The 19,481-nt window shown below is 46.4% G+C and overlaps 1 protein-coding gene across 3 annotated transcripts in view; it reads left to right on the plus strand.

The window, feature by feature from the left end:
- The window catches only part of CYFIP2 (cytoplasmic FMR1 interacting protein 2), a 108,049-nt gene that overhangs the window by 67,485 nt on the left and 21,083 nt on the right, over positions 1-19,481 (plus strand). For all 3 annotated transcript variants that reach the window (XM_063085651.1, XM_063085652.1, XM_063085653.1), the window contains 3 exons: positions 7,039-7,182; positions 8,319-8,409; positions 9,395-9,525. In XM_063085651.1, the coding sequence (XP_062941721.1) occupies positions 7,039-7,182; positions 8,319-8,409; positions 9,395-9,525 (366 nt within the window). The remainder of the gene's footprint in view (positions 1-7,038; positions 7,183-8,318; positions 8,410-9,394; positions 9,526-19,481) is intronic.

Consider the following 19,481-nt stretch of genomic DNA (forward strand, 5'->3'; position numbering starts at 1 on the left):
AGGAGCTAACTAACTTGACCACTATCACAAAGCTGGGTTACGGCAGAGCGTGGTTCAAGCCTAGGTTTGCTGGCCACTAGAGCCTGAGCTGCTGGCCAGCCTCTTTGATGCACTGCTGTTCTACTGTGCTGTTCTGTAACCTGTGGTTCTTCAGTCCACAATAGCTCTTTGCCTTATCATTAGCTTCTCTTGAGAGGTAGAGACAGGACTTCGATGTATAGTGGACTCCAGAATGATGTGAACAGGCAAAGAACTAAAAGACCTTGCAGAGAACACCCAACTACCTGAATGTAGCCACGAGAGGCAGGGAAATCATCAAGGCATTAGGAGAAATATACAGTGAGTAAGTGTTTCCTCTTCTGAACATCCCCTGCTCTGCAGTCCAACTACACCTGCCTAAGAGCTCTGTCACTTAGGGGTGATGTTAGATGTTTAAAAAAAACCTTAAACTGGTCCAGTAATCATAATTAATATGTGAATCAAAACTTTTAAAATGTATTATCTAAATAAAATAAATTATATTGAGTCTATCATAAAACTGCCTTCCAAAGAATATAGATTATGGTACAAATCATTTGTTAAGTTATTCTAATAAGTTCCCAATAATTTTTTGGCCTTTAGAGATTGTTGGTGTGATCTTTTGTTCAGTGTGGTTATTACTAGCTGTATGATGTCCCTGTCTGAGCCAGGACTTGACCTCAGGGAAATTCATCATACTCTTGCAGTGCCTTCCCCATTAAGTCATAGTCTTTCAGACCCAGAAACCAGTGCTTTGCTGCAGCAGGCTGGGTACATCTCAACTGAGTACGTACCTGGATGCCAGCTTCCTCCTTAGGCTGACCAGGGGATTCTTCCTGGCCCCAGTAACAGCACTTCCAGCAGCACCACCACCCACTTCACTGCCGCCAGCCCACCCTTGCATCTACCTGGTACCACTCCCAGGCTCCACAGCATTGTTTGCCCACCAGTCCAGAAGGCTTTTGTTATTTTGGCAACTGGTACATATGGCAGAATATCCTCTTGTACTTTACCTCAGGCAAGTCATTTCATTTGACTCGGGCTTCAGATTCCTCCTCTGCTAAATGGGTATAATTTACACTGCCTTACCCAGTGTAAGACTGATAATGGCCCCCAAAGATATGAGGTCCTGATTTTGGAACCTGTAAATGTAACGTTCTTTGGGAAAAGGTTTTTGCAGGTGTGATTAACTGAAGGGTGAGAAGATGATCCTGGATTATCAGAGTGGTCCCTAAATGCTATCACAAGTGTCCTTAGAGAAACAGAGAGAGGTTACACATGTGAGAGGACAAGGCAGTGTGAAGACTCAGCAGAGAGACTTGGAGACTGGAGTGATGTGGCCGTAAGCCAGGGAGTGCTGCAGCCACGAGAAGCTGGAAGAGGCAAGGAACAGATCCTCCCCTGTTACCTCCGGAGGGAGCATGGCCTTGCTGATACCTTGACTTTGGTCCAGTGAAACTGACTTTGCATTTGTGGCTTCCGGAAGTATGAGAGGATAAGTTTCTGTTTTAAGCAACCAGGTGTGCAGTAATTTGTTACAGCAGCCACAGAAAACTGCCTGGAGGGCAGGAATTAATATATGAAGGAATTAATGTCTGAAAACATTCACAGCGAAGCATTATATAACCTGTGTGCGATAAAGAAAAGTGATGACATTGGTTTCCCACAAAAATTTATCACCTCTAAGTATTATCGTGTTGATATATCTCAGAACCAGAAGGCTCGGTTCCTGTTCTCCCTCTTGCTTTTCCAAGCACTTTATTCATGGCTTAAAAAAGAAAGGAGTGTCCTTTCTTGAGATCTCTACAGCAACTCCCTTGAATCTTTGAGCCTCTGAGTTGAGAAGGCCAAGAAGGAAGATGTTGGAGACCCAGCCCGAACAGCTCACCAAATGTCAAGAAGGGACAGACAGACATCCAAGCTGTAGAAGTGGATTTGAACCTGTAACTGAGGATTGATCCGTCCTTCAAGCCATCTCACTCTGTGACCTTCCCGACAAGGACAGTCTTGTGATTTGATTCATTTACCCATCTTCATTTACCTACAGTGATTTTTAGAGAGCTGTGTTTGTGGGCTGATGGCATTCATTAGAGAAATTGTAATGAAAACAGGAAATTAGAAACAGTTTTTAATTCCTTGTGGGATTTCTGAAAACAGCAATTGTGATTCCAGAGAGCAGAGATGCAAATTGCATACACATTTAGTTTGCCAAATAAATAAGCCTCATTGTTTAGAGTGGCTGGCTATGTTTACCATCTGGTAAGAGATAGAGGCCTAATGATTAAAAATTCATGTATAACTCTTAAAAATGGTTAAAATGGTAAATTTTATGTATATTTTGCCACAATTTTTTTTAGAGTCCATTTAAGGTAATATTACAGTTCCCAGGATCTGCCAGATCAAACTCACCTTATTTTCTCTCTTCTTAAAATACTGTTTGCTCTTTTAGAAAATGCAGATCTGTGTCACATAGTAATAACATGGCTCTAATTCCTGAATCAGGAGCATTGGTTTCTTGTAATTTGTGTAGCATGAATTTAAACAAGCTTGATTTTAAGCGTGCGATCCTAAACAGGTAGAATATGTAATTAGGTTCTAAATAAGCCTGTTGGTTGTAGCTTGAGTCAATTAGCAAGACTGGTTCAGGGTTAAGAGATGTGTAGCAATTTTCCATGTCTCAAGTCCTGTTGCATTCCTGTTTTTCTTTGCCAAACCTCAGAAAATGCCCAGGCTCCCCTATTCCCACATTTTCTCAATAGGGCCCAGCCTCCTATTGAGCCAGCAGGTCAGATGGGTGCCCTCTGGGGGTGCGTGTGTATGTGCTTTTCAGCATGCCTGTGCATTTCCTCTTGCATGCGTGTGGTGTATTTTGGGGAATGGGGGGTGGAGGAAGCTTGTCCACATAGACAGAGGATTTGAATTCTGCTCATTTCATACTGGTCTTTCCTGCATGATATGTAGCTTGAGCCGTCAACTGAGGCCTATGCTTCTGGTCTAGACCAGAATTCGAGATGGACATAGGAACGTCAACCAGAGGCCTCCTGAGTGCACTGAGCGGGTCTGTGCAGGGGATTTGTAAAACCCTTGTGTGGTAAAACAAATTCCAAAAGTATTTTCTGCCTCTGCCTAGAACTGGGAAGGCCTGCCGAATAGTCTTCCATGTATCTGAACATATATTTATTTGTGCCTGCCAGGAAGTACTAAGGGAAACTTGGTTCTAGAAGCCCCGTGAGTGGGGGTGAGGGTTTAGGAGACTTCTCAGAGGAGTGAGCATCCAGGAAGAATGCACTGGAGCTTGAACCTCTGAAGGGAACATTACAGCACCTCTACTTCAACCTCCAGTCCTAGGCAGGTTACCTTATAACAGCCCTAGATGGTGTTTCTCAACCTCTGCTCAAATACTTGCAGTAGTGAGGGACTCTACCCTGCACAGTCTGTTGTCAGACAGCTCCCACTTTTATAATGTTCTGAATATCGAGTAAAATCTGCATTTTTGGTGCATCCCATCAGCTGGTCCCTGCTCTGACCCCTTGTGGGATACACTGTGTTTTATAAAATTGTAACCCACATATGCACTCCCTTCTCCACATTCAAAAATCATAGCTATAGCCAAAGCTGCTGGGGGAAATTTGACCAGCAAGCTGTATTTTCTTAGTCTTTACTTACCAAGTTATCAAACAAAGTAATATTAATGGCTGATATTTTAATGAGTGCTTCCAGTGTGCCAAGCACCATGCTGACTGCTTTGTACAAGGGTGCTTCAAAAAGTATGTGATAAGATTTACATGATCTTTCAAGTCTACTTTTCCATGAACTTTTTGAACAAATCTATTGGATTTCATATTATCTTTACTTGGGGGAACCACATCTTGAAGGGTTTAAGTAATTTGCCCAGGAGCATCTAGCTGGTAAACTTATGGACCTGCGATTTATATTCAGGTGTGCTCATCCCAGAGCCCATACTCCAAACTCAGACAAAGCAAAAAAAGAAGTCAGAGAACCAGACAGGAGAAAAAAAAAAAAAAGCAGTTCATTGCTTTTTGTCTCCTTCAGTGGTATCCATTTGAAAGCTCCCTGCTACTCTAAAATTCCTTCTATAGGATATTCGAAAAGGGGACAAATGAAAATGTTCTGAGAGCTTTACTGGGCTCCAAGGAGAGGTCCAGAGTCCCCAATGTGGTTGGAGAAGGAGAAGGCTATGGGGCGATCCACAAGCTTGATGAGATGTCCCCATAGCTGTGGGCACAGCCAGGTCATTGTCCCCTAGTGTCTTTGCAGGCTTGAGATACAGCCTTCTTAAAGAGAAAATTCATAAAATGGTCTTGCTTTTTATTCTTTGAAAATAAATGTTCAGAAGTAAATTAGGCTATTGGGGCTTTTAACTTTACTTTTATGTTGAGGTATAATCATAGACAGTAAAATGCGCTGTCTTTGTCATTTCGGGCTGCCGTAACAGGAATACTATAGACTGGATAACTTAAACTACAAACATTTATTTCTCACAGTTCTAGAAGTCAGAAAAGTCCAAGATCAAGGTGTCAACAGATACAGTGTCTGGTGAGGGCTTGCTTCCTGATTTCCAGATGGCCGTCTTCTCGGTGACCTCACATGGCAGAGAGAAGAATGAGCTCTCCTGTTTCTTATGAGGGCACTAATCTCATTCACGAGGGCTTCACCCTCATGACCTAATTGCCTCCCAAAGGCCCCGCCTCCTAATACCATCTCATTGGAGATTAGGATTTCAATGTATGATTTTGAGGAGGACACAAATATTCGGTCCATACATGCACAGGTCATGAGCATACATACAGTTTCATGAGTTTTGACAAATGTATACACGTGTGTAGTCAACAACCCAATCAAGATGTAGAGCTTTTCCATCATCCTAGAAAGTTCTCTTGTGCCCCTGTTCAAGCGGTCTCTCCCCCAACCGCCCCCAGAGGTAAGCCATGGCTTGTTTGGTGTTTGCTATATACTCCTCACCTCTGAAAAGGGAAGCAGAAGAACACAGACTGGGACTTTGATTACAGGGCCAGAACTAAGTGGCACTCACTAAGAGTAAGCACCTCCTAGCATTTTTGTGTCCTGTGTGCCCCACTCACCTCAACCTAGTCCCAGCCCTCTTTGATAGGGTGGCCTGTTACGGAGGCACCAAAATAGATTTGCTCCACACATGGAAAATTACATGGCCTGGCCCCACAGTTGGCTTAATAAGTATCAACAACCCATATGCTTCCAGGACTTGCTGAACATCGACTCCTGTGAACATCATGTTTTTAAGTGAGTTATACGAGTATTTCCCTCCCTACATAAGCCATTCCTGGCCCATACATTTAGAAATGACATAAAATATGTCCTCCTCTGGGTTCAGGCAGAGTTTACCATGACAGCTGCTCAGCGTTGAGTACAGAATGCTGCTCTTTCTCACACTCCACACCTCCCAGTGTGTAGGCATGAGCTCACCACACGAGCTATTACTCAACCTAGTGAGTGAGTGGGTGTTCTACTTCTTTGTGAATCGTTGTCATTAGCAGGCACTCTAATTGTGTTCTTCGTGTATCTCTGTTCATTAGAAGGTAGTACGATTGTGATGCTAGTTTTATAAAGTTTAGAATAATTTCTATACAGTAAAACATACCTTACTCAAAACCTAGACTGAACGTAATTAAATCTTCTCTTGGTGGGTCCAAAGGGAGTTGAGAATCTTGCAGTCCTCCAAAAACATCATTATGGTTCCTATTTAAAATTTGTGTAGAATTTCTAGTTAGCCAGCTAATAGAGAATTTCAGCAAATAGGATATCAAATGCAGTCTTGCCATATTTGTATGTTCCGTGTGCCAGATTTTTACAATTCCAGGTGGGAAAACTACTTAGAACTAAGTTTTGAAGTGAAACCTTATCTAAAAAACTTGAGTATGGTTTATATAAGAAGTTAACTTCCAAAGTATACCATTAAAGATGGAGCACGGGCTTTGGAGTCAACCACACCTGGTTCAGATCAGTGGTCAGCTATCTACAAACTGTGTGACCTTGAGTAAGCGACTTACCACCCTTTGCCTCAGTTCCTTTATCTGTGAAATGGGGCTAAGAATGTATGTATCCCATATGTTTGTTGTGGGCTTAAATGAGAGTGTACATGGAGGGCTTCACAGAGCCTGGCAAGAGGTGCTCCTTAAGTGGCAGCATTTCAAAAACAGCGTTAGAGTCAATGGCAGTATTTAAAGTCTCACCAACCAAGTGAGACCAGTTTAGGGCTCTATAGTCTGGTCATATATTCTCGGACAGAAAGGAATCTTAAAGAGATCCCTCTCCTTCAGTTAGGGTGTCTCGCGGGGTCCACAGGATGATGGTAATCGTCACCAGGGTTCTGGGCCCCCAACCAGCACCAAACCAGAGCAGCTCCACTTTGCCTGTTCCACATATGAGCTTCTGTGGCCTCTTTCTTTTGGATTACTGCTCTAACTGTTATGCAACATTGATGTAATCCAACCCCTCAGTTGCTAGAGTAAGAAACTGAGGCTCAAAAAGCCTAAGGGACTTTCCAGTGGACTATGCAGAGGTTTCCTGACTCCCAGGCCTGTTGGTTCCCAGGACCCCACCATGTCACAGATGGAAACAACTGGCAAAGACGATGACGAATCTGCTTCTGAGTTTTCATGTGGCTCTTCTGGCCAATCCCTAGTACCAGAAATGCCTCTAGAGAAGGAAAACCATCCATTCTGTCCCTGCCCCATGGCTCAATTTTAAAAGTCCTGGCTTGTGGGTGGCAGGAGTCCCTGTAAAAGGGACATTTGCCCAGAAGCACTTTCTTCTCTTCCTCTTGGGAACAGCTGCTTCATCCAGTGACCTTTGCTCCATCCTGTGGTCACTCACCACAGCTCTCCCCATGGCCAGACACATTCATTGGGTCCCCAGTGAAAGGGCATTGATGACGCCAGGTTTCCATCCCTTCTATCAGCAAAACATCTCCAGCATCCATTCAGTGCTCAGCCACTTACTTTTCCACAACCTGTTTTCCAGCCTCTCAACATTGCCTACAGCCACATCTACAGCTCCTACAGGAACTTCGTGGGGCCCCCTCATTTCAAGACCATCTGCAGACTCCTGGGTTACCAGGGCATTGCTGTGGTCATGGAGGAACTGCTGAAGATCGTCAAGAGCTTGGTAAGGAAAGGCCCCAGTATGGCCTGGGATATGCCCAGGTAGGATTGATGAAAACAAGTTTTTTTTTTCACTTTTTACAGACACTCCAGCTCTGCCTGTACATCACCTGGGGAGTCCTCTGCCCTTATCCCGTGGTTGTTCTTACCTGTCATCCTGTTACATTTCTGTGCACCTTTTGACCTGTGGCTTTGCCTCCCTTTTTCTGATCCTGAACTCAGCAATCCCCTGATTTTGACCTTCAGGGCCTGCTAATGACTGTTCACACTCCCCAGCCGTGTGCTACATTATCTAGTGTGAACATGGCAAATCCATGGCACATGTGCTGCTATTTCCCACTCCCATGCCAGACGTCTGTAATCAATCATCATGCTTCTTCCCCTTGAGATTTCTTGCTAAACACTGCTACCAATACTGCACTGGCTTCAAGAGAATTCTGTATCCCTTCACTACCATTCTCTGTCTGCCCCAAGTAGGGTCATCTGAACCTTCATTTAACTCCCTACAACAACTGCTGAAGTAAGGCCAAAATATTTAAACAGATTTTCCTGAAAATTTGAGATGAGGAAAAAAAAAAGAAATAAAGTAATATATAACCAGATCAGGAATAGCAAACAGGATTCACCTGCTAACCCCAATTATTTGGCAGCAGCTATGTGGAGCCATGAGCTATTAAGAATTGTGAAGCTAAATCCAGAGTAAAACAGGAAAGCGAGGTAATTAAAGATGTCTTCCTTAGACAAAGGAGGGGTGAATATGCCCTGGATTTTCCATTCTTATGTTAGGTAATGTGTTTCGACTTCCACAGTTCCCTGGCCCCATTTCATTTGAGCTCTTAGTCTGGATCTCATGTAAGCATCCCACTCCCAGGGAGGAACCTGAACCTAGAAACGTGCCTTCCTTGAAGTCTGTAATCCCAAGAGAGTCAAGAGAGATCTCCCTTTACCGTATTATAAAGTTCCATTTTCCTTTATGAAGGACAATGGGCTGCCCCCCACTTTTAGACGCAAACCCACTCCTTCCTCTCGGAGCAATGCCTCATCTGAGAACCACTGTGTCCCATGCCCAGCATTCAGCCCAGAGAGGCACATGCGGCAACAGTGGGGGATCGTCTCACTCCTGTACTCTTCTTTCGTCAGCTCCAAGGAACGATCCTCCAGTACGTGAAAACACTGATAGAGGTGATGCCCAAGATCTGCCGCCTGCCCCGGCACGAGTACGGTTCCCCAGGTAGGTGGCAGGAAAATAATCTGAGCCCATCTCATGGGTGGAGGGGGCTCTGGCCAGTCGCCTTGGAGCAGTTGCTTCTCGAACATGTCCCTGTGCTGGAGAGCAGCGGCTCTACATCCCATCCCTGCCTCTAGCTAGAGAGCCTTGAAGCCTTTTCAGTCCCTCTGAGCAGTGGGTGGAGGTAAACGGTGCCTGATGGGCCTGCCTCACAGGACTGCTAGGAAGCTGGAAGGGGACAGCCAGTGTGAGCGTTTGAGTCATGGATAGCAAGGTCTTCATGAGCTCAGTGCCTCTGGGAGACCTTCCTCCATCTGCCCATTTGGAGGAGGCTAGTGCCCTGGGAGGCGGTGCCCAATAACATGTCTATGGTGACTCAGGAAACAGGAATTTTTGCTGCTCAAGCTCTGGCGAAAAATAATTCTTTCCTTCCCTCAGAGTTAATGGACTGAATACAGGCACTGGGGGATGGGGAAAGGTGGAGACCATGAGTTCAGTGCGGGTGTTCAATCCCAGCTGCCCCACTTACTAGCTGTGTGACTATGGGCATGCTGCTTGCCGTCTCTGCACCTCATCTGAAAACAGGACTAATAGTGCCTACTTCCTGCATGTTATGGGTGTTAAATGAGATATTGCAGATGAAGTGCTTAGCATGATATCTAATACCTGTAACTAAATGTTAATTTCTGTCATTATTAGGAATTTAGGCTACTTTTTGGAGGGAATGGGAAAAGTCCAGAGCTGCTTCATTGGTGCATGTTGTGGTTTGGTTTTGTTCCCAGAAAGATTTGAGCCAGCCTCCTGAGCTTGTTAGAGTACTGAGCCCTGAAAGAAACCTCCCCTGCGTGCTCTTGGATAGACAGAGGGACTCATGGTTTGGCGTGTTGCCTTCCCAGAGTCAGGCCTGCTTGAGTTGTGGCTCAGTCCATGCTTCCACAAACCCACTGAGCAGCGTCGGCTTCCTTCTGACGCCCCCTTCATCTCCCAGGGATCTTGGAATTCTTCCACCACCAGCTGAAGGACATCATTGAGTACGCAGAGCTCAAAACAGACGTGTTCCAGAGCCTGAGGGAAGTGGGCAACGCCATCCTGTTCTGCCTCCTCATAGAGCAAGCTCTGGTGAGTCCTAAGCCCAAGGGAGTTGGGGTGTCTGGGAGGGATCCCCACACTGCACCCTGCCCAGGAGGCCCTGCAGCATCGATCTGTGCTCTACAGTGCAGGCTCACAAGTGCATTTCCATTCCATTTCCAGACAGCTCTGACCATTACAACAAGTAGAGGAACACTGACCCTGGAGTCAGATGAACCTGGATCCCAGTCCTAGCTCCACCATTTATTAGCTATACTCAGACCTTAGTGCAATCATCTAAGTCTAAGTTTTTCACTCACTCATTAAACAAATAATTATGTCTTGGCTACCATAGGCCAGCACTGTGCTGGGGACGTAGCAATAGCCAATCTCTGCCTCATGTCCTGTATACATATTTACACAGAAACGATGTGTTTACAGTCACAGCAAGAACTATGAGGGATGAGTGCAGGGTCCGGGGGGAACAAAACAGAGAATGTGATGTAGTCTTACAGTTGAGGGAGGACTTCCTGGAGGAGGTGGCCTGGAGACTGAGCAGGAATCTGCCTGGTGAAGCTGTTCCAGGTGGAGGGAAGAGCATGTAGTGTTATCTTCATTTTTTGTGATGGGAGACAGTGATTTTACGCTGTAGGGTAAAGGCTGAAAGAGGTAACATATGTAACGTGCATGCAGTAAGAACTAAATAATTGGTAGTAATTTTCATAATGAGCAAAAGCATACCACCCCGTACATCCACCTCTCTGGACCTCACAGAGTCACCTCACTCTTCTTCCCACATGACTGTTTGTCTCTATTCGCCAGCCCTCATGGCTTATTCACGGAGGCTGTGGTTGCCACTTTTTTCTCTGACACGCTCCAGTTTGTCTCTGTTCTCCATGTGCGGTGCCCCTGGTAGGCTTAGTCCCACAGGTGTGGCGATAACTGCTACGGCCTGGAGCTATGGAAGGAAATGGAGAAGGATGTCGCTGTAGGGTGCATAGCTCTCAGGACACAGCAGGAGTCCCTTTCAGCATTCGTTCATCCACTCATGCAGCAAAAGGGTATCGAGAGCCTGCTCCGCGCCAGATGCAGTGCTAGGTCATGGATAAATGGCCATGAATAAAAGAGACAGAGTCAGTATTCACATTTTTATTGTGGAGCAGGAGGCAAGTGAAGACGTGCACAACCAGAGTGTGATTGCAGATGGTGCTTCATGTGTGAAGTAGCAGACAGGGTGATGGAACCGATGGAAAGCAGTGGTGTCGGGCAGGTGTGTGCTGTTCTTAGAGAGGACAGAGTTTGATGTCTTTAAGGAGCAGAAAGGCCCCCAGAGTGAGCTGGAGTGAAAGAGCAAAGGGGACAAAGGTAGGCGCTGAGGTGGGACAGGCAGCAGGTCCCCGGGGCCTTGTCCAGTGCGCAGTGCAGGGGCCATGGGAGGCTTGTGAGCAGCAGCATGAGGGGGGACCTGACAGACTCTTTTCAAAGGCTCTGCTGGCTGTGGGGAGAAGAACCAACTGGAAAGTGGGTGAAGGGCAAGGATGTCTGCAGTCCAGGAACCGTGTTGGAGGCCGTGGAGAATAGAGGGGATGGAAAGGAGGAAGTAGGAAGGAGACAGAACAAAGGTAGGAAGATAACTAGAAGGACGTGACGACAGAGCTTCAGAATGAGAGCCAGAAAGGACTATTCTCTTGTCTGTGTGACCCAGGCTGAGCCAGTTCATTCCCTTCCTGGGTGTCTTGTATCTAAATCCAGCGACTGGACCAGCTGCTCTGTCAGACCTTCACCTACCTGCCTGAGAGGCTCCAAGATGGAGATTGCTGTCATTCCTCTAGATGATAACTGCCTCTGTGACCCTTGTAAATGTACTCTGCAGACAGCTAATTGTTCTTCTCTATGCTAATGGGTTTTTAAGACCAGTTAGTGGGCCGGGTTGCTATAGCGATTTAGCCTTCAGAAGTCACAGAGATTAGCAGGAAAAACTGCTCAAGGCCTCAGGGGCAGCAGGAGACAGTGGACATGGGAAGGGTAGGTCCCTGAAGCCTCAGTTCCAGGGCGGCTCCTGTCAGCACCTCCTTTTTTGAGGAGCTGGGACTCTGAGAGCATCAAGTCACCTTTCCCTGTACAGACTCCAGGAGGTAAACTATTATTGATGGGGGCTGCAAGGAAAGGAAAAAATTTCTCAGGCCCCCTATCTGGGTGGTCACTTACACATATTACTGAGGACAACAGGACATTCAGGATCAAAGACCTTCAGAGCTGAGAGACCCTCAACAAGCATGTTTGCTCCAACTCCCTTTATTCATAAGTGAGGAGACGGAGAACCAGAGAGGGAGCAATTTGCCTGAGGTCACACAGCACATCAGCAGCAGAGGTGTGAGAACTAAAGCATAGGTTTCCAGTACTGATCCCAGTCCTTGTGGATGGGTGGGAGGAACACAGAGCAGGGATCAGGGCTCACCAAAGTTGTGTACTCTGCTTTCTACTTAGAAAACTGGGGAAATCTCCAAGCTAAGATGGTACTTTCTATGATTGAAATGAGGTATGAACTTTCTGGAGAGTTTTAGTTTAGGAAGCTAGAATTAAATATTTAAATTTCATATGAATTGTTCTCATTAAAGAGTACTGATAACAAAAAAGAAGAAACAAGAAAGATGCCTAATGGCTATCCATAGAAGAAGGGCTATATAAACTGTGGAGCATTCATTCTTATGGAAGACTCTGACACAGTTAAAAAGAATAAGGTAATTGAAAGAAAACAAGCCAAAACACCAGGTACCATTCAGGCTTTATTAAAGGAGGAAAAACCTACCAGGCTGCACTCAAAATGGCAGGGCAGGCAGCTAGAAGGAGTACATACACTTATATGGGTTGGTGGATGTGAAAAACACAGGCGGGGAGGGGGATGGGTGCTGGGTGTGGGATCAGGTTGACAACTGGTGCAGGTGTGGTGGGTAGGGGTGATGTAGTCAAGATGGGAGGTACCTCCAGGAGGGAGTGGAAGGGTTTCTTTGGGAAACCACGAGGTAGAGGGTTTCTTGGTTTAAGGAAACCATGAGGTAGGGTAAAAGACTGCTGGCCATTTTGTACTCAGTATGGCACTGGTCATGTTCGTGATGATGTCAGTCACATCCAAGGTGATGTGACCACATCCAAGATGGCACCGGTCGTGTCTGTGATGACGTCAGTCACGTCAAAGGTGACACGCCTGCATCCAAGATGGCACCGGCCAAGTCCAAGATCTGTCATTCCTGCCTTTCAAGTATAAGAAAAGGGGGAAAGGGGCGAAGGTCTCATTCTTCTTAAGCTACTTCCTGCTGAAAGTGGGTGAGGAGGAAAAATCTGGCCACACAAAAATGCTGTCATCCTGTCATAGGGTGAGATCTTCTAAAGGGAGAGGTTGATATTTATGTTCCATGAACAGTTCATTTACCTTTTGGTTGGTGAAAGCCTGCATACGATGCTGCAAAAAATTGGAAAAACACCAGAAAAGACAGGGGCCGAACAGCAGGAGAAGTCCCAGCATGATAAGGGGGCATCAGCCAAAGGGTCCATTTCCATAGCTCGCTCCACCCTTCCCGAGAATCGGTGGCAACCTGTCTCATTTTTGCCATTTGGTCACGGAGTTGTTGGGCCATATTTCTAACAATGCCAGATTTATTGGTATAAAAGCAGCATTCTTCTCCTAAGAATAGACAGAGACCTCCCTTCTCTGTTAACAGGTCTAATCCTCGCCTGTTCTGCAAGACAACTTCCGCAAGGGAGTCTAATTGGTCTTGGAGGGCTATCATAGTTTGGGCTACCTGTTGAATTCCATCAGCTAGCTCTTGGGTTACTTTATGACAGTAAGTTGTTGAGGTAGCTATGCCCCCCACTCCTGTTCCCACTCTTGCTGCTATGCCGAGCCCGAGGAGCAGGGGAATAACCTCAATAGCTCATTTCACCTGAGTATGAGCCACCAAAGGGATCTCTAAAATTTGGCTGCCAGGGACAATGTTAATTTGGGGTGTTAAAATTGCTAAGGCACAAGTTCCCATCCATTCTGTGGAAGGCATTGGTATGAAAATGGCCCACAAACAAAGTAGGCCCCCTTCCAGGAGCTACAGGTGATGTTTGTGTTGTCCCTCAGAATGGTCTGGTTGCAATCTTTTACTGTGAGATTGCCCACTTCTATATTTCCAGTAAGATTTGTTAGATAATACCCTGCTGGCTGAGTTAAAGTGATGTGGGTGGCCACCACTCCCAAGAGGTCCGAGGTATGATTGTCTGTAGGCCAATTAGACAGATTGAAGTTTGACAGGGGTGTAGCCTGGTATTGGGGAAGGGTTGATCATAGGCAGAGCCAGCACCCCCCTGCTAATGAGGGGGACGTATAATTAAGCAAATGGTGGTTGGCACTGAGGAGCTGTATAACTTTGGGGTCTTTTGGGGATGGACATTGGAGTCGAGGGAGCCGGAGAGAACTTTGGCTTGGCTGGGTAGGAGTTAAGACTTTTAATGACTTGTTTAATTTTTTTTGACATGTTTCATCTTGGAGGCCCCCCACCCCACCCCATCGCTATAACCTAGGTGTGCGGTTTTAGTGAAGCACACATATTTGCCTCTTGGAGGGCACTGAGCTCCAGCAGAATCCCCCTTGGAAAGAACCATCCAGTAGTTTTTTTTCTCATGGGAAACTGATGTGGCTGTGGACCTGTTGTAGCAGGGGGCCGGAAGATGTGTAATAGCTGTGAAACTAGTTTGGACAGTCCCATGCCCAAGTCTAGCCAGTGCCTGTGCACCGATTGTCCATCCCGACCCGAAGATCCTGACCTGGGAAATGCACCGTGCGTATGGTGAAGCAGATACCTGTGTTAATGGCGAGAGCTGCAAAAACAGAAGGAGGAAAAATGTGAGGTTGGGGGGGCTGAGAGATCACATAATAGAAAAAAGGAGTACAAGGCAAATTCATAGGGGGTGTAATCACAGAAGACGCCCTGCCAGGCTAGCTCAGTCACCACTCAAGGATGTTATCAATGGCAAAGGAGGCAGACTGGGATCCGTCTCGGATTAGATCCTGAATAAATGATGTGAAGCGAGCCTGTAAGAGTGTAAGGATAACTGCCGGGGGAAATATCATCTCTTTTGGGATTGGGGCAGAAAGAGTTAATTTAAAAGGTACATTGACTCTGAGATTGTTAAGAAACATCCTACTGACAGGACGTATAGGAGTGCCAGGAGAATTTTTTCTATGGTGCTGCAGTCTCTTGGGGTGGTGGACACCAATCCTATAGCCAGTGTTAGGACAAGTGGCACAATAGAGGTTAGAGACACAGGATGGCATATACTTACCATGTCCCACAATGGCAAATTCATGATAGCAGGTTGGGATCAATCTTGGAGTGGCTCTTGTATGAGCGAGGTAGAGTGGGCCTGTAAAAGCAAGGGGATGATTGCCGGGAGGGGAGATTATTTCTCTTCTGGAATTGGGGGAAGAGTGGAGGTCCTGAAAATTTTTAATTTTGTAGGTCCTGAGATAGACAAAGTATAAGGAAATGTAGAGTTAGGGGTTGAGCAGAGGGACCCCGCTGGGTTGGTGTGCATAGATTCGTTGGGTGGAGCCTCAGGTGCTAACTTTACCAAAGATAGGTGGCACCCAGAGGTCTTTCTTAGTACCTTTACTGCCATGGAGATGGTGAGAAGTACTATATAAGGCCACTCCCAGCACGGTGAGAGGGGCTTTGGGGTCTGGGTTTTCATGTATATTTGTTGTCCTGGGCTTAGTTTTAAATTTGAGGGAGCAGTGTGGAAAGGATGAGGTAGTCAAAGGTTGGTTTGTTCACAAAGAAGGTCCCTAATAAGTGAAAGAGTAGGGTGATACTGTCCTAAAGGTGATGGGCTAGGAGGTAGTGGCATGAGGGTGAAGGGCCTGCCATACATGAGTTCAAATGGGTTAAAGCCAGTGGGTTTACAGGGGGCAGCCGGTAAGCGAGCTAGTGCCAAAGGGAGGAGCTGTGTCCAGGGAAGAAAAGCTTCATAGACAATTTGGTGAGGTGTGTTTTAATGAGATGATTAGCCTTTTCTACTTTGCTGAATGACTGAGGCTGATATGGTATGTGAAGGTTCCACTTGATGTTTAGGGCTTGGGCTGTGAGTTGTGTGACTTGGGAAATGAATGCTGGGTCATTGTCCACTGCAGGCTGGTGGGTAGGCCAAAATGGGGGATGATTTCTGAGGTGAGAGCTTGTGTCACTGTGGCTGCATCCTCTGAAATGGAAGGGAAAGCCTCTACCCTTCCTGTGAAGGTATCTACTAAGGTTAAGAGGTAGTGCATTTTCTTGTGGGGAGGCATGTGGGTAAAATCAATTTGCCATTCTTGGCCAGGAGTACAGCCTCTAGCCTGACAGGTGGAAAAGGTTTGGATCTGGAAGCCACCCTGACTGGAGCAACAGGAACAAATGGGGCAGTTTTTGGTGATTTGTTTAAGTAATTTGATCATGTGGAGATAATAGTATAAAGGCTGGAGGAGGTATGACAGGGGTTTGTGGCTTATGTGGATTGTATTGCAGAAATCTAAGAGTATTTGTTTCTCTTGTGTCTCAGGGAGAACATAACGACCAGAAATAACATACCAGCCATCTTTCTTTTGTGCCTCCAGTTCTAGGAGATGGTGTACCTCTTGAGAGGTGTACTGGGGTGAAGGTGTAGGGGTCATAAGAAGAACCTGGGTGAGGGAAGTATGGGGATCTGATGATTGAGCGGCCTGTTTTGCAATAAGTTCTGCTCGTTTGTTACCCTGAGCTATGGGGCTATTGGAGGCCTGGTGTCCCCTGCAGTGTATAATTCTGAACTCCTTTGGAGGCTGGGTAGCCTTGAAAAGCATCCTGATGAGGTGGACCCTCCTTGGGTAGTCATGAATCCTCTCTCCTTCCATATAGCTGCACAAGAATGTAAGATGTGGTAGGCATATTTAGAATCCATGTATATATTGACTTGTTTATCATTGGCCAGGGTGAGAACACAGGTGAGGGCAGCAAGTTCTGCCTGTTGGGAGGTGGTGTTAGGAGGAAGGGGAGCAGCCTCGATGGTTTATGTTAAGGTTACTATGGAATATCCCGCCTGGGGGACTGGTGCAGAGGTGGTACTCCCATCTATGAACCATGTGTGTTGGGGCTCAGTAATGGGGTGTAGTGAGATGTGTGGAAAGGGATCAAGGAAAAAATCTAGGGCCTCCATACAGTTGTGTTCTATAGGTTGAGAGTGCCTTGGGATGAGAGTGGCTGGGTTCAAGGGAGGGCAAAGTTTAAAGGAAAACTGAGAATTTTCAATTAAAGTAAGGTGGATGAGTTGTAGATGGGAGGGAGAGAGAACTGACATTGCCTTATGAGCCACAAGGTCTTGAAGATGGTGGAGGGAACAAATAACTGTTTATTGTCAACAGGTTAATTTAGAGCTTTCTTGTGCTAGAAGGGTGGCTGCCACCAAGGCCCATAAGCAAGGGGCCCATCTCTGAGCTGTGATGTCTAGTTGTTTTGAGAGGTATGCAACTGGGGAGAAAATATCTCCTGCCCTTTATCCTAAAACACTGACCACCAATCCTTCGGTCTCAGTGACATATGAAATGAAAGGATGAGACAGGTTTGGGAGAGAGAGAGCTGGGGCTGTGAGGAGAGCAGCCTTTAATTGCTGGAAGGGAGACTGAATAGGCTTTGTGGGATCTAAGGGAATGGCGAGATCCCCTTTGGCTGCCTCATAAAGTGGTTTTGCTAGCATGCCAAAATTGGGAGTCCATAGGCGAAGATACCCTGCAAGTACCAGAAAAGAAAGGATTTCACCCTTTGTGGTGGGGGTAGGGAGATCAGAAATTAGACTCTTGCAATCTACCATTATCTTTCTGGTTCTGGGAGTAAGGTGGACTCCCAAATAGGTGACTGAAGGGGAGGAAATTTGGGCCTTGCCGGGGGACACTCGATATCCTCTGGAGACCAGGAAATTAAGGAGAGCAATAGTGTGGGCCTGTGAGTCCTCATGTGAGGGGCTACATAGGAGAAGGTTATCTACATATTGTAGGGTAGTGCGGAAGTTCAGATAAGTCTTGAGCTAAGGCTTGGCCAAAGAAGTGGGGGCTATCCTGAAACCCTTGGGGCAGGACCGTCCAGGTGAGTTGTTGGGATCGATGTGTGTCAGGATCGGTCCACGTGAAGGCGAACAAATCTTGGCAGGAGGGTGAAGGGGAATAGAAAAGAAAGCATCTTTGAGGTCAAGGACTGAAAAGAAATGAGTCGTAGTAGGAATGGTGGATAGGAGGGCGTAGGGATTGGGAAGGACAGGGGTTATGGCTAAAACGGCTGCATTATAGGCTCAGAGGTCCTGAACCAAGCGGTATGAGCCATCGGACTTCTTCACTGGGAGGATGGGTGTGTTGTGTGGTGAATGAATGAGTTGTAAAAGGTTGGAGGAAAGGAGTTTATGTATGATGGGCTTTAACCCTATGAGATGATTGAGAGCAATACGGTATTGGGGTATGTTAGGAAAAAGAGAAGGATCTTTTAAAAGAACATGGATGGGGGAGTGATGAGTGGCAATGGAGGGGGATGATGTATCTCATACAATCGGGTTGACCAGGTTAGAGGAAAAGGGAAAGGTGGAGTCCATAGAGTCCAGGTCTGGGGTGGCTTGGTTCACAACAGCAAGGAAGGTGTCCGAGCATATAAAGTTAAAGTTGCCCTGAACTTCGAGAGAATGTCACGCCCCAATAAAGGGGCAGGGCATTGGGGCATAACCAGGAATTTATGTGAAAAGTGGGTGTGGCGAAGTGTGCAGGGGAGGGGTGGTGTCTCGAGGATGGTATTTGGATTCTGTACCACCCACTATGGAGACAGAGGATGAAGTGGTGGGCCCCGAATATTTGGGGAGAGTGGAGTAAGTGGCCCCTGTGTCGATAATAAAAGAGATTGGCTTACCTGCTATGAGGAGAATTACCCTGGACTCACACATGGTGATCTCTGTGGGGGCCTCAAATCCTGGGCAAAGCCAAGAAGTTCAGGCAAGGACGGTTTTACCGGTGGGGTGGGGATTGGCCCACTCCCTCTCTGGCGAGTGGAGCAGTCGACCCCCCAATGACCCTCCTGCTTGCAATATGGGCAAGGCCTGGGAGGGGGCCTAGGGTTAGGACAGGCTCAAGCCCAGTGGCCCAGTTGGCCACACTTGACACAGTTGCCAGGTGGCACATTTCAAGGTTTTGATATGTGAGCCCTTTGGGTAGAAGGTCCCCAGATGGCATCGGCCAGAAGCTGGTATTTGTATCACTCCTTCTTTTCCTCCTCCTCTCTATTGTTAAAAACTTTGAAGTCTGGCTTGAGGAAGTAACCGCTTGAGCTAAAGCTGACCCAAGAAACTTTGAAAGCCAGATTGAGGAGGTCTCTCTGGCTGCAACTGGGGCCATCTTTGAGATTTTTTAGTTTCTTCCGAATGTCTGGGGCAGACTGAGTGATAACATGGGAATGGAGGCGAGCCATCCCAGCCGGGGAAGAGGGATCTATGCGGGTATATTTTTGTAGTGCCCCCGAGAGACGGGTTAGGAACTCACTGGGGTTCTCAGTGGATCGTTGGGTAATTTCTCTCAATTTATCATAGTTAACCAATTTGTGGGTAAGTTTTTGTAAAGCAGAATGTATGTGGGTGACCATTTGATCTCGGAGGTCACGGTCCTCATGTCCGCTCTGATAATTCCAATTGGGGCAACACGGGGGACAGCTTCAGCACCTGTGGGCAATCTACTGTTTTGTGCATGCGACTCATCTGCATGTTGTTGGGCCACAACCCAGACCTGTTCTAGAAGGATACTGCAAAGGGGAAAGTGCATCTTTTGACCATTTCTCTATTGTGTCTTTTCCTAACAGACTTTCAGTTCTCTTATTGTGGGTTCCATATTGGTACATGTGCTACAAATACCTTTTCTTATTCTGTGCCTTGCCTTTTTTTTTTTTTTTTTTAACAGAGATTATTAATATATCTTTAATTTGTAGGTG

Source organism: Cynocephalus volans, chromosome 2, assembly GCF_027409185.1.
Source record: "Cynocephalus volans isolate mCynVol1 chromosome 2, mCynVol1.pri, whole genome shotgun sequence".
Taxonomy (NCBI): Eukaryota; Metazoa; Chordata; class Mammalia; order Dermoptera; family Cynocephalidae; genus Cynocephalus; species Cynocephalus volans.